Source organism: Gadus morhua, chromosome 6 (genome assembly GCF_902167405.1).
Source record: "Gadus morhua chromosome 6, gadMor3.0, whole genome shotgun sequence".
Lineage (NCBI taxonomy): Eukaryota > Metazoa > Chordata > Actinopteri > Gadiformes > Gadidae > Gadus > Gadus morhua.
In genome coordinates, this window is record NC_044053.1 from 14,692,861 (window position 1) to 14,708,489 (window position 15,629).

The 15,629-nt window shown below is 48.3% G+C and overlaps 1 protein-coding gene across 5 annotated transcripts in view; it reads left to right on the forward strand.

The window, feature by feature from the left end:
- Nucleotides 1–15,629, forward strand: part of msh3 (mutS homolog 3 (E. coli)) — a 30,858-nt gene that overhangs the window by 13,965 nt on the left and 1,264 nt on the right. For all 5 annotated transcript variants that reach the window (XM_030358304.1, XM_030358306.1, XM_030358305.1 and 2 more), the window contains 9 exons: nt 29–197; nt 369–433; nt 952–1,068; nt 1,344–1,451; nt 3,509–3,623; nt 4,494–4,651; nt 8,519–8,705; nt 13,851–13,983; nt 14,483–14,651. In XM_030358304.1, the coding sequence (XP_030214164.1) occupies nt 29–197; nt 369–433; nt 952–1,068; nt 1,344–1,451; nt 3,509–3,623; nt 4,494–4,651; nt 8,519–8,705; nt 13,851–13,983; nt 14,483–14,651 (1,221 nt within the window). The remainder of the gene's footprint in view (nt 1–28; nt 198–368; nt 434–951; nt 1,069–1,343; nt 1,452–3,508; nt 3,624–4,493; nt 4,652–8,518; nt 8,706–13,850; nt 13,984–14,482; nt 14,652–15,629) is intronic.

Genomic DNA, 15,629 nt, shown 5'->3' on the forward strand with positions numbered 1-15,629 from the left:
ACTCAAACCTCGTCCTGTGTCTTCTCAGGGCAGGGGACAAGAAGGAGCTGTTCTCCGACTTGTCAGACTTCCCAGCTCTGCGGGAGCGCCGGGCCGAGATCCAGAGCGTGCTCGACGAGATCCGGGACCACCGCAAGGTAGTGCGGACCGTGCTGAGGACCCCCGCGCTGGACTACATCACGGTGTCCGGTCTGGAGGTAGCTGTGTGTCTGTGTGTCTGTGTGTCTGTGTGTCTGTGTGCGTGTGTCAAATTAACGCTTCTTCTGTCTTACTCTGACCTTCTCCCCCCCCCCCCCCCCCCCCGCCCCGGACTTCATCCTCCTCGCCCTTCATCCTCCTCACCATCTGACAACCCCCTCCCCCTCCAGTTTTTGATTGAGGTGAAGAACTCCATGTCAGCTATTGTTCCGCGTGAATGGGTCAAAATCAGCAGGTGAGGACGCTTACATTCATTAATATGCAATCACACACACACACACACACATGTAGAGGCTCTGGGTGTTTAGTCTGTAAAGATGATTTCCTGGACTGTTACCAGTCAAATACATTAGATGATGACGCCGGAAGTTTAAAGCAAAGCCAAGAGCATGGTATGCATAAATGGAGGGTTATTGTTGGACCGTTCTTACTGTGTAATTTTTGTGCTATGCATTTGGTGAGATGTGTGCAACTGTAACCAATAGGTGACTGCGACCATGTATGGCTGTCATATTTGTCCACAATAATTTGAGGACAGATTTGATTTTATTTGATCGAAGAATTTGGGGATCTGAACGGATTCATATATTCGTGAAGCTCCTATATATAATAGAGGGATTGAATCTCCTGTGGGAACTGAATGCAGATTTCCGCATGCAGTTCCTCCCGCCCAGCCATGATGATTAGAACCAAGATGGAACCTAGGCGGCTGCAATAACGTCTGTGTGTGTGTGTGTGTGTGTGTGTGTCCAGTACCAAGGCGGTGGGCAGGTACCACTCTCCCTACCTGGTGGAGCGCTGCCGCAGTCTGCAGCAGCTCCGGGAGCAGCTGCTTCTCGACTGTCAGAGGGCGTGGAACGACTTCCTGCAGTAGGACCAGCACGTGTACACGCGTGTACACGCACACGCGTTCATACAAATGTTGTGCAAGCATTTCAGTCGCACGCTAGAGTCCCAATGGGCGTAATGTGGATGCAGAGTTCAACTTTTTACGGAATACAAATAATGCGGTCACTGGCTTTTTCTTAAATGGTGAGCCAAATGTTATTCAGCATTAATTTTGTTCTTTTTGCTGTTGTCTCTCTCTCTTTTTGCTGTCCGCTTTCTCTCTCTCTCTCTCTCCATTCTCCCTCTCTGTTTTCTAGTCAGTTTGGCGAACACTATCACACCATGAAAAGAGCTATTAGTCACCTAGCAACCATGGATTGTCTTTTCTCATTGGCTGAGGTGGCTAAACAAGGGGATTATTGCAGGTGATGTCCTTTCCTAATGACAAAAATATTGTGTGTGCAAAATCTTTCGACAATGATCAGAAAAGGCTGTGTGTGTGTGCACATGGCTGGCACCATGTCTCAACAATAACAAACAGCCTGTGTGGGGGAGAGTGGTCTGGCTCTGCCTGACCCTCAACGCCAACATGTCCCCCTGACCCACCGCTACCACCCCCTCTATATGTAGTCTGTTCTCTCCATCCTCTCTGTGGATGCCCCCACCCACTGCCTTCACTTACCTTACATTTACATTTAGGGCATTTAGCAGACGCTTTTATCCAAAGCGACTTGCAATAAGTACATTTGTCATAAGAAGTGCAACAATATATTGCTGTCAGTACAGTAAGGATGTTCATAGGACCAAGTGCAAGTACAACAAGCGCTAGGCTAACCAATTCCCGGAGTTACAGCAAGGATAGCAGCTACTGCAGTTGCTACAAGTCGCTTTGGATAAAAGCGTCTGCTAAATGCCTTACCTCTCAACTACTGCTACTACTTCTACCGTACTCCCTCTTGTTTTCGTTCCACTCGCTTTTGATCCCGTCTATGTCGTCCACTCAGACTCCTCTCTTTACTTCCGGCGCTGTCGTTTCTTAATAGAAGCTGACTGTGGACATGAGCGGCGGGCATCTTTTTGCCCCTCATGTTGCCTGCTGAAGGGGGCCCTTCTTGCTCCGTGTTGTTTGGCAGGATAACAGGATCTGTGGACATCAGTGACAGCAGGGGGAAAAGACAGCTGAAATCCATAGCTGAGCCCGGTTTTATGAATTGCCAGATTTTCCTTCATAAGGACGTTTTTTGAATCACAATTCAGTATTCGGATTCTCATATTGTTTTGTTATTATGTAAAAAAGAATTGCAAAAAATATATATTTTTTTAACATCTACCGGTAATCATATTTTGGTACTGGGGGTAGCAGGCTAGGTTACATTCCGTCTGAATATCCCAGTGATCAAATATATGTAAGGGTGCTTTACGTCTGAGAACGCTTCACGTCTACTCTTCAGTTGAGGTAATGGCAGCCATCATCATCATGGGATGATGATTATCTTTTGATATATTCAAACACTATTCAAATACTCCAGCGATCGGTCCCCCTCAATAGCACCTGTGTGAGTTATCACTGGGTAAATAGCACTAGTCCTGCAGGGAAAGTTATTCAAAACGTTGCTCAATGTACTAACCACCTGTTTGCTTTGGGATAATTGGAGCCAACTCTCCATCTTCGGAACTTGTGAAACTTTGAGGCTGCAGTGAATCTCTGCCGTAACCAAGACAAACTTTGACCGATGAGTGGACCCGAAAGCCACCGACATTGTTGTTTTGCTATTGTGCGTTATTAAAATAGCACATCTGTTTAACCAATTGAACCACTTTAAAACGATCAGTTGATAAAAACCTGATTCTTCAGCAGTGGGCTCCGCCTGCCACTGTTACAGGCAGTGAAAGATGCGCACTATGAATTGACTTTTTTCATTATCTTTTACTCAATATTCATTTGGAACCCTAACAAATATCCGAAGCTTGAAATGATGCGTTTGGGCCAGCCTTAGTAAAATCCGATCCTGCAATGTTAAGCAACGGACATGGTCATTTAGGGACACACAAAATAATGATTTACAGAATTTGCATGTACCGAAATAGAGAAATTGATGTTGAGAAATAGACACTAGCGTAAAATGACAGCCTCTAATCGCACTTTGTGTGCTTGGCTCTGTTAATTCAATGTGGTTCCGTTTCTTTTTTGGGTCGTGGTACAAATATGATCCTATTTCACGCTCTTGTTGTCTCTGTGCTTAAACAATCACAAAACAAAGAACAATTTTCCCTATTTTAACAGGAATGCTTGTCCTTTGTAGCCAATCGGTAATCAACCTGGCACCAATGCATCGGTTCTTGTGACCCGTCAAGCCTTATCCGAGAAAGGATTGGGCTCAGGTTTACACTACGCTGTCTTTAGTGCAGCATTTGAAGTGTTAGTGGTCCATTTGTTCATCCTCAGATTGTCAGTGTTTTTCTGACTATTGTTTGGCTTCAGGCCAGAGATGAGTGAGAGTCGGTGTCAGATCGTGATCAAGGATGGCAGGAATCCTGCCATAGACTTGCTGCTGGGAGAACACAATCAATATGTACCCAACCACACGGACCTTCAGGTGCGTACACACGCTCACAAATACCCACACTCACACACACAAAGACACCTACACGTAGAGACACACACACACAAAATGCACATGCTCTCTTGATTTAGAAAGTTACGAAACAAAAGTAGGTCGAAGGGTGCAACGAGGCAAGCACACACGCATGTCATGCACACATGAAAAATACTGGCAAGCACACACAGTATGTTACCTTACCTATATGTTACTCAGATCTATACACAGTACACACACTCACAGACACACACACACACGCACACAGGAACACTTGCTCAGCAATGCAGTGGGTGTAGGTTAATCTTGTAACAGGCACAAGCCAATGGGAAGAGAAGCCAAGCCTCCAAATCGCCCACCTCCTCAGCTGTGCAGGACACCATGCAAATATTTCTCTCTTTGCCTTTCTGTCTGTGATGCCACCATTATTCCATGAGAGATGTGAAGATACAGTATTGCGTGTTCCAAAAAATGCAATCAAATGTTTTGCATCATTAGTCTTCTGATCTCTCTTCCTTTTTTCTTTTTTTTTCTTTTTTATTCTCTTTTTGGTTTTCCCCTGTCTCTCTTTCTCTGTCTCCATTTCATCCTCTCTTCTCCTCTCCCTTCCTCTCTTCTCCAATCCTCTCCCCTCTCCCCTTCTCCCCTCCCCTTCTCTCGTCTCCCTTTCCTTCTCTGTTCTCCTTCCCCCTCCTCCTCTTCCTTACTTCTCCTCCTCTCTTCCCCTCTACCCTTCTCTCCTCCCCTCGGTCTGTTCTCTCCTCTCAATCGTCCTCACCCTTTCCTCTCTTTTTCCTCCGTCTCCCTCCTTTCCTCTCCTCCTCCCTCCCCTCTCCTCCCTCCCCTTTCGCCCTCTCCTCTCCTATCCAGGGGGAGGGTCGGAGGACCATGATAGTGACGGGCCCCAACATGGGAGGGAAGAGCTCCTACATCCGCCAGGTGGCCCTGGTCTGTGTCATGGCCCAGATGGGCTGCCATGTCCCGGCCACTCAGGCCAGCCTGGGCATCCTCGACGGCATTTACACCAGGTGTGGGGGGTCGGGGGGTCTGGGGGTCTGGGGCCACGCAAGGAAAACCAACTGTCATGGGCATGTGGTGACCGCATGAGAATATATAGAATCTATACGTAGGCACTATTATGGACATGCATGCATAATGCACGTGCACGCACGCATACAGATGCACACACAAGCCTCGTTCCCGCCGCTCTCTCTATCTCTCTCTGCAATTCTTTCTCTCGCTCTCTCTCCCTTTCTCTCTTTCTACGTCTGTCTCTCCATCTCTCTCTGTCAGGTTTTCTCTCTCTCTCTCTCTCCCTCTTCCTCCCTCTTTGTCACACTCCCTCGCCCCCTGTCTCCAGGGCTGACGGTGGTCTCCTGAACGGTTCCTCTCAGTCTGTTGTTGGCGTCAGAGCGGAGTGGCCATGACAACGATGCCTGGCGCGCCGCAGCACACTTTATGTTCGCTCTGCTCTGCCGTTCCTCATCCACGGCCGCGAGCACAGCTGCGCTAAAGAATAGCCCCCCCTACCCCCCCCCCCCCCCCCCCCCACACCCTGTGAGTGTGAGAGAGAGAGAGAGATGTCACACGGTTTGCACTGGTACAAAGTGACAGTCCTTCCTCTCTGAACAATACACAACCCGTGTTTCCTCCACAAACGCATCCCGCTCCTGTGTTGGTTTGCGCGTGTCGAAACGGGCTGAACACTCACGCCGCTGTGCGCTAATGCCCCATCACGTTGCTCCAAAATGACGAGGTTGCGACGGGCCCGTGAAGTGTGTTTGTATTGACATTAATACCCCCCCCCCCCCCCGGCTACAGCTATCTCTATTCTTTTCTCTCTGTGTGTCTCTCTGTGGAGCGTGCTGTGCAACGGAGCGTTTCCCCGTGTAACTCGAGTAAACCAGAGACAAAATGTTTTTTTGTTGCAGCACATTAACCCCCCCCCCCGATGATTATTCTTGTTATTATCAGAATCCCGGCGAAGCGTCGTGGTTTCTGTGCCGCTTCGAGCGCTGGCATGCAATCGAGGCTAATGCCTTCCAGATGCATGACTTTTTTATGTGTACGAAGCATGTTCTTCCAGTGCAACCAGTGGGACACACACCCGTGAGCACAAAAACGACTTGTTCTGTGTGTGTGTGTGTGTGTGTGTGTGTGTGTCTACACAAAACAATTTATGTATGGATATTATATGTGTAGTGAAAGTCAAGTTTGCGAGGTTGAATTGAATATCAAGCAGCTCAACATGCACAGGGCTTGGCACGGGGTCCACAGAGCAAAGCGTATGGCTCTAATGGAGTCTTAACAAGCAGAGCCCTCGGCCAATAGAAACCAATGCAGTAATTGGCCAGCAATGCGATTGTAAAGTGTGCTGCTGAACTGCCTTGATCCTTTTAAAAGACTCCCAGCGCAGTGTCGGTGAGTGTCCAACATATTCTTCTCCCCTCCCCCCCGCAGCTCCCGCTGTATCCTTCCCCTGGGAGAGAGGGGGAGAGGGAGAGAGAGAGAGGTAGGGAGGCAAGGAGAGAGAGAGGCAGGCAGGCAAGGAGACAGAGAGAGAGAGGCAGGGTGGCATGGACGGCGTAAACAGACGCCGTGGGTGGGGGTAATGAGCACAGGCGTAGGTGTCTAACGGCGTGTCCTGTCTTCACCGCTCAGACCACTGATCACCCGTCACCCGAGAGCTGTCCAAGAGAGTGGCTCGAATCACATAAATTAAGGAGGCCAGTTCACTTTCGCTGCCCACTCTTATTTCTCAGCAGCACACCAATGTGCCTTTTACAGGAAGGGGTTTCGGGCGCATGTATTGGCGTATTTTGCACGTGTGTGTCTGAGAGGGAGCGATTGAGGGTATGCATGTGTGAACCAGGTTATGAGAGTCCGACATTTGACGCATCCTCGGCTCACTTAGCAGAATCAAGACGAACATGGACCCGTTTGTGTGTGTTTGTGTGTGTGTGTGTGTGTGTGTGTGTGTGTGCAATGCATGCATAGGGTATGGTGGCGGATGTGGATGTGGATGCCATGTTTGCGTGCGTGTCATAAGTGCAAATAGCTGTGTGTGTCTGTCTGTTTTGCCGTTTATATTGAAGCCTGAAGGTTATGGAGCACAGACTACGGTCTCCTCATGGTTGTTATGGAAACTGCAAAGGAAACAGAATGTAAAACAGTGTTTTTGAATCAGCCATGGATGCCACCTAGCTAGGATTAGAATGGGTTTTACAACAGCTGTTTACAACTCTGGCCTTCGGAAAGAATCTCCGGCATGGCGAGATCTTTTTAAAGGGCCCAGGGCCTATAACTAAATGTTTCCAGAGACACATTTGTCTAGTGAGCCCTTTTATACTGAGCATTTAGCCGCTTACGGCAACAACATAGCATTATCACTTGGGTGGTCATTACATTGACAATAACGCAAATCAGTTCTTCACCTTATGATGACAAACGGGCGTGGAGAGGCTTTAATCCAAAACAAGGGCTCCAGCAATCTCTGGCTTTTCCCGGTGATGGTCTGAGAGTAGGCCCGCCATGCAAACATGGTTACCGGCAGATGGAACGTTATTATTGTGGCTTTAAGCTGCTTTTGAAGGGCGGAGTATTAGGAAAGTACTTAATAATGTATATGCTTCTAGACGATGTGGAGGAAGCGTTGAGTAGATGGAAAGCTAGATGCGTTGGCTCGCCCTGGGACTGTCTCCATTAAAAGTAATCCTGGTGGTAATTTCACTGACTTTATGAGCGGCAGGATGTAAAAATGTTATTGAATCAATCTGCAGCTTTTCCCACTGGTCTGCTCATATTGCATGAGATTTCTTTTATATTTTTTCAGCGTAAATGGTCAACAGATATCCCTGCCTCAATGTCTCATAAAGGAATTAATATGGTTATGTTGGAGTGTTGAACCAGATAGATAAGGATAATAAAACAATATGTCCGCTCTTCGGAGTGGACAATGGAAACTGATAGATTAGGGCCTTAAAACAATATGTTACTCTAAGGAGTGGACAATGGAAGCAGATGTTGTACAGCTGGGGGTGGCTACAGTAGTTATGGTTGCTACGCCTCCACTCTCCATCCTCATCAATAGTAGTAGTTGCCAATGAGGCTGGCAGGCGCGCGTGTATGCACACGCATGAAGCCACGCTCGCAACGTACAAATTAGCGGATGAAATGTAGCAGCACGTCTGCCCCTCCCCTTTTCCGGTGCAGCGTGTGGGGTAACCATGGGAACCGCCACCACCGAGCCGCTCCTGCGTGCACTTCATTGACGGATACCTAGGTGAAGGTCAGGGCGGACAGGAAAAGACGGATTTAGAGACGTGGGGGGATGGAGACCTGCTAATGGAGAGAGGGAGAGTTGAAACAGGTTTGTGGGAGATGAAGCGTCCCGTTGTGGTTTCTGATTAAAACAGGACTCCTCAGCCACATTGTCACATGATTCAATGTACGGATGAAAGGAAGGGACTGTTCAATGTGCTCTACAGAAGATGGGAAGCACAAGATATTATTCCCGAGAGAGGGAATAAGTTGTTATAGTTTCATGGCTATAATTCTGGCATATACGCTGGTCATATCCGTTGATGATCACTGCTGCTGTTTTTCTTTCGCTAAAAAGCACATCATATTCTACAGTTATCTATGATAATAAATTAGTCGAGTCACATATTGTTACAACCTGGCTGAAATAAATGGGAAAACTTCCCTTTTAGTTTTTGAGACATCACCTTGAAAACAGTGCTTGTCTAGAATCAGTTGACCGTTTAGTGCCGTCCAAAGCACCGAGAGCTTGAATTGCATCGCAAAGAATCCTCCTACCTCTCTCCTTTGAGTCGCGTCATGCCGTTCGTCCGGTGACCTCCGACCTTTGCCGTCTTGCTGTGTCGGTGCACAAGGATGGGGGCGTCGGACAACATCTACAAGGGGAGGAGCACCTTCATGGAGGAGCTGACGGAGGCCTCGGAGATCATCGCCCGGGCGACGGAGCGTTCGCTGGTCATCATGGACGAGTTGGGGCGCGGCACCAGCACCCATGACGGGATCGCCATCGCGTACGCCACCCTGGAGCACTTCATCACAGAGGTACGGGGGGGGGGGGGGGAGTGCCTCGTTGATGGGCCGCAAACAGTGGTTATTTTTGTTCCATTTACTTCCTGTGTGTGTGTGTGTGTGTGTGTGTGTGTGTGTGTGTGTGTGTGTGTGTGTTTCTGTGGATGTTGCCGTGTGAGTGTGTAAAGAGAGACACACACACACACAGACTAGAGACTAGCAAGGCTTAATGCATTGGAACTTTATCTTAATGCAAGGTGTTATCCTTCACACGCAAACACCAAACACACACAGACACACACGTTGCTACTGAGACCTCCTACAGACCAATAAACAACAGTGTTACCGGCATCAATAAAGAGGAGTTGTCTGTCCTCAGATATGTGCGTGGGTGTCTGCACTGGGGTCGTTTGTTTGGGTGGCATAGACGAGAGCCCTGGGATTGTCGGAGATGCAGCAAGCCTCCTCCCGCGAGACCAGGGACAGCTCAGCCCAGGCTTGATCTACGATGTTAATATTCTGATGAGAGAGGGAGAGAGGGGGAGAGAGAGAGAGAGAGAGAGAGAGAGAGAGAGAGAGAGAGAGAGAGAGAGAGAGAGAGAGAGAGAGAGAGAGAGAGAGAGAGAGAGAGAGAGAGAGAGAGAGAGAGAGAGAGAGAGAGGGAGGGAGGGAGGGAGGGAGGGAGGGAGGGAGGGAGGGAGGGAGGGAGGGAGGGAGGGAGGGAGGGAGGGAGGGAGGGAGAGAGAATTGTGTGAATTGGGAACATGTATCTTAACTTGTTCCAATTTGTTGTCTTCCAAGCACATTGCAGCTGATGGTCTCGCATTCGCCCCCCCCCCCACCAGTTATCAGTTACATATGAGAGGAGACTAGTCTCTGTAAAGACAGCCACTGCCCTGTCCGGAGTAGGGCTGGCAAAGTCTAGAGGCTGAAACGACACAATAGGTTAGAGAACCTGAGAACAGACATAATCTGATGGATCGCACCATTTTAATAAGAACAAAGAGTGGGAGAAGGAGGTGACGTTTGTTTATACTGCAGCCAGCACAGTCAGTGGTCCTGTGGGTGTTGCGCAGTGTTGCGTGCTCCCATTGTGACTTATCCCCTCAGGATGTGTGTGTAAGTGTGTGTGTTTGCTCTGAGGTTTGTGTGGAAAGCGATGGAAGGGATGACTGTTGATCTCAGAATTGCCCCTCGCTCCATGGGTAGATGGGTCCCGGTGTGAAGGGCCTTCCCTGCAGAATGAGAAAAACCTTAGTTTCGCCAGCCCCTGCTGCCGCCGTGATCCAGCCCTGGGCGACCAAGGCCCTCGACAGGCAGACTTGGCTGGCCCCCTGGTGCCTGACTCCCGAGGGGCGAGGGTGACCTGCTCTTGCTCCAAAAGGACTAAAATGCTATGAAAGGGATCTGAAGTCCCAGCTCTGGCATGGAGGACACCGCTCTCAGCTAACGGCTGGCACGGCCGGGCCCAATGTATGAAAGCTTGCATTTACTTTATTTTTTTCTCCTTCCTTGACTTGATTATCGCCAGCCCGACCTCAGTGACCCGCCTCTGCCCCCTTTCCTGAGTCAAGAGGAGCGTAAACATTTCCAAAACGCCCTTCTCGGTTTTCATGTTTGGCCAGTTTCGCATTAATCTTTGGACTGTGTCTTGCTCTTATGCAACGTTCCTGCAAGTCTGTGAACATTAGGGCAGAGGCCAATACTACTGGGGGCTGTCGGCTGGCAGGGAGTTGGCCGTGTGGCTTTTGTGTGAAAGCATTGATTTGTTCGGAAAATACCCTGCTGCTGTTAAAGGAGGCAATGTGCGACAACAAAACACAAGAGGAGAAGTTTGACTTCACCCCAGACCCGAGTCTACCAGTCCTCTTCTTTCAGCCTCCTGCCTCCTCTTAGCTGCCATCTTCTTCTTCATCTTCATCCTAGTCGTCCTCCTCTTTATTGTGTTCATCTTCATCTTCATCATCTTAGCGGCCGTCGTCCGCACCACCTTCACCATCGCCACTACCATCGTCATCATCATCAAACAAGCATGCAACAGGCGCCCCGTGAAGGTCTTCGGTTCGTTCTGTTGTTATGGCAACTGACCGTTCCCTGTCCCAGCGTTCACCAGAGGGTCAGCTCGGTGTCCGACGGCGGCTCTAACCAAGCCTCAGGGTGGGTCTTTGTGCTCAGCGTGCAGCGCGCTGACGGGCCCACCGGGCGGAGAGGTTTATCAGGGCTGGGCTCTGACGGCTCTGACCAATTAAATGGACTCACTGGGATGTAGGAATCTCCCGCAACGCCTTGCATTAGCTCTATGCTATGCTAGGACACTCTTGCCTTTACCATACTCCAAATATTGATTGCTAGCTAGCGAGCTTGCTTTCCTCTGAACACAGTATGGCATTGTTCTGGCCAGTCTGGTGCTATCAATGGTGTTCTAGGGATTGGATTATTGCCATTAATTAAAGTGAACCCTATTTCATGTTGGACTTGAATTGATTTCTTACTTGATTGAAGGTATGTGATGGGAAACTTATGGCACACTTCTTTTGTGATGGTGGATTGTTTGAAAGTTAGCAATTAGCCAATCTGAAAGTGTAACTTAATTGATAGAAGCAACACACACACGCACACAGAGGTAATCCTTGTTGGTAATACAAAGTTAATGAAGGGTGATAAATTGTGTTAACATGAGGTTTCTGTCTCATTGAGAATGAAAGACAATGACAATGTCTTGGACATGTTTGTCCATTCTAAGGGATTACAACACATGCACACAGCTCTGCTATCCTCCGGGAAGGAAAGTAGAGCTGTGAGAATGCTGCGAAGGAATAGGTTCCTGACAGCCTTACAGGCATCGCCATCCGCCACGGCCCTGATCCCCCTCAGCGTCCACACATCTGTTGGAATAAGCCTGCATGCATGTTTCCGAGAAAATCCTCCTATTTCTCAACCACGTTCCATAGTGAGGAGGGAGAAGCCTGAGAGATACATAGAGCATTTCCTTGTCGCTTCCGATAATCTTCTGGCCGCTATAAAAGGCTAAACCAGTATTCATCCACTACTACCCTCAAACAGGTTTGCACGCACCATTACTCACAGACCATCTTCCACGGCCTCTGTCTGATATCCAGGCGGCTCCAGCGCAGTGCCCTTCTCCGCAGAGTCACCGGAGGAGGAAGAGGATGATGATGAAGCTGTGAAGGTAGAGGAGGGGGAAGGGGGGGGAATCGAGGAGGTGGAGGATGATGAAGGAGGATGCGAGAGGGGGAGGATGTTTCAGAGGATGTTGCCGTTAGCGACTAATCAGGCCATTAGTCACACAGCTTTAACTTTAAACTTACGTGGAGAGAACTGATTGAAATAGCCTGGCATTTCATGCATGTGTGCGTTTGTGTGTGCCTGTGTGAGAGAGTACCTCTCTCAGAGGTTGATGAGTGAGGCTTCCGAACAAGCAGAAGTGACCCCCCCAAACATATCTCGGGGGGGGTAGGTAATGCGTGTGACATGTGACCTTTCCCAGGCGGGAGTGGGTCTTAGGTCGGTCCTGATGCTACCCCGGTCCGCAGCCTGCCTGTCGGGCTGTATGATACAACAGCAACACACCAACAACCAGGCTTTGCCCGATCTCTCTGCCACCACCCGCAGTCCATCGTGGCGTTGGCTGCTCCGTCTCGTCCTGCCTGCTCGTCCTGGTGTCATCGCAGACCACCTGAGACCCAACCATGCTAGGCCACTTGGATACTCGGACACCCACTAGGCTAGCTGTTGATATGTTAAACAACTGTGTTGGGCTTTTGATGCTGGCCAAACCCATGAGTTTGTGATGGCGACCCAAAACCGAGTCCATTCCATTCCCACCTGTGACATGGTACATGCCATCCCCTTTCCTCAACCCACTGTCCTGTGCCTCCTCACTGTCCTCTCCTTAAATGCAGAAAAAGCCCATCACAATATAATCTTCTAATCTTCTAATAAGATCAGAAAATGTGATTGGATCACAGTCTTATGCAACATTTCAGAAAAAGTCTTAACCTTCATACGACAAACCAAAATATCAATACAAATATCATTGTTAACTTATATTCCGATCTGTTTTTGTTTTCCAAAGAGAAAGTATCCCTCCAACATTGTGTTGCTCTTGCTGTGCTTTTGGAAGGTTAGACTCTGAATCAATTTACATGCGATTGGATTATTAAAGGATGCAGGATGGGAATGTGTTTGTTTTGGTCAAGTGCTCTTCGCAGCTGGCCCTAGGGGCACTGGACTCTAAGTGTGTGTGTGTGTGTGTGTGTGTGTGTGTGTGTGTGTGTGGAGAGTGAGTGCCTACATAAGTCCATCAAGTGCTTTGTTCCACAGAATGGCCCGCCCATCTTTCTTTGTCTGCCAGGACTTGGGAGAGATAAAGGGACAGGCGGTAATGCACTTGAATCTGAATCTGGCCCACGAGCAACCAAAGCTTTTGACTCTGTTCAATCTGCCCCTGGAGTCTCAAGACCACATCAAGAGGAGGTGTTAAGGAAATAGGAAAAAGATGAATTGCATACAAGTGCAGACTAACCAAAGAGATTAATGCACTCTGTGTCCATTTTCTGTTTGTACATATTTTCGTTGGGAAGAAAGAATAATTTATGTCATCAGCAAAACTCTGCGGATAATGGCTATTCCAGAATTTTCTAGGCTCAGACAAAAGAGTTGTCTTTTGTGTGGTTTGCCTAAGTTGGCCATGTCTCTGTCTCACGAGGCTGAAGCATTTGTCTGCCTGTGGTAGCTGAACAAATGGACACTTGTTTATTCAGATTCAGAATTTGGACTCTTCCACTTCGGTTGTCTCGGTTCCATTCAATTGCATGTGATCAAAGACCAGAGATGATTTATTTATCATTAACGGTCACACTTTGGTCTCCTTTGAGGATTAGTGAATTGCATTTCATAGAGGATATTTTTTGTTGGTCAAATACCTCTGTGACTTCAAGGCTTTTACAATATTTAATTGTTTAATACTTGGTTAGTCAATTAATTACTGTACTGGAAAAAAGCTAATAGGATGTAAAAGCAACCCAGTAGGATCACGATGAGCTATTTTATCTAAGTAATACCTGAAATGAAAAACGTATTTGGTACGAAGCATCTCTACTGTTGTTTGTTTAAGTGTTGACTCTCAATCTCATTCTCGCTTTCTCTCTCTCTTAGGTGAAGTCTCTAACCCTGTTTGTGACCCACTACCCTCCTCTGTGTGAGTTGGAGCGGAAGCATCCGGACCATGTCGCCAACTACCACATGGCCTTCCTGCTCACCGACCCCCCTGCACAAGCCCAGGCCCAGGGTGTGTGTTGTGTGTTCTTGTGTGCGCTAATCTGCGATAGTGTGGAAAGCACCACACATACAGTGCCATCTTTCCCTGAAAGATCAGGTTGCTATTTCATTATCCATAGTATTATCAAGCAGAAGGCAATACTTGTCGATTAATGTGGTCGAAATGATCGAAGTGGTCCTAACTGCCCGGCAGCGCTCTGTAGATCCAATGTCCTGCGTGTGTGTGCCTTAAGAAGGAGGGGTAGGCAGTCAAAGATGTTTCATCCCACCTACTGAAGAACTTCCAATCCGGGCCAGGTTTGTTGCTACCAATCAGGGACATACTCTGCAAAGTCAGGAGCCTGGTTTCCTTTCTCTGCTCAACAATGCTTCTGATTGGGCATTATGTGGTGGGAGGGGCTCAGACTCATTTATAATGCAGTTGTTTTAATATTTGTGTCATAGCGTCACTTAATTGGTTTATTGTGTGTGTGTGTGTGTGTGTGTGTGTGTGTGTGGGGGTCTATTAGATGATGGCGTTCAGCCAGAGTTCATCACCTTCCTCTACCAGCTGACTGAGGGAGCCGCAGGGCGGAGCTACGGGCTAAACGTTGCCCGATTGGCTAATATCCCAGAGACTATCCTTCACACAGCTGCAAAGAAGGCCCGTGAGCTGGAGGACACCGTCAACACTCGAAGGTAAACAGACACAGACGCACACATGCAAGCACAAGCACATGTACATGCACGAAAATACATAGTTATACAAACGAACAAACACTCCATACACTCACTTTTTGCATAAACCCCCAGCACATAACTCAACCAGCCAGAGTCAACGACCCCGAAACACGATTAAATCGGTACCACAGAACCCTTCGTCTAAATGAGTGTGATGCTGTGGCGGAAATCAAACTGCTGGGAACTACAGTCGGAGAGGAGAAATATCACACTGGGGCACGCTAGATTTCAGTGTTGCGTAGACTTTACGGAACCAGAGAACACATCAACGTTTCCTGGAAAATCCACCCCGATTACTGCTTAGCGGAGCAGTGCAACGGGAGAAAAAAACGCTCAACTGCACCAGAGCGTGCCATCGGAGATGTTTTGAAGTTGGTCTCACAATAACCAATTTAATAGTAGTTGCCATGTCACAAATGTATGTGCAATGTTTTGTTTAGCACTTATCCACTGGTATATACCGGACATGCGGTCCTGGGTCGAACCACGATGTCATCAGGCGCATGTCCGGTATATACCAGTGGATAAAACACAGGATATCTGGGATATTGGATTTTCCACCGAACCTCCTTCGATTCCTTATCTATTACTGTCGTTTCCCACGTCTTTATAGATGAGTTGGTTTCATTATACCAGACACGTCTTCTTGTATGGCGTGCTTCTTGTAACCACACGCCGTTTATCATAGTGTTGAGGCTTCCCGCGCGCTGTTGGGGAAATGGAGCCCAGGTAAATGGCAACGGTAGGATGTCGCCGTGGAGATGTACGTCACTGATTGTGACTCACCGGAAGGCAATGAGTGTCCATCTTACAGTGTCGCTGGCCACCTTTGCAGACATCATGAAGCAGTGAAGAATTAAAACCATTTCAATCTCTTGGTGTAGCTCGGATCAGCTCACACCTCCTTAGGCGCTCCCTACCTCCTGTCCCTAACCT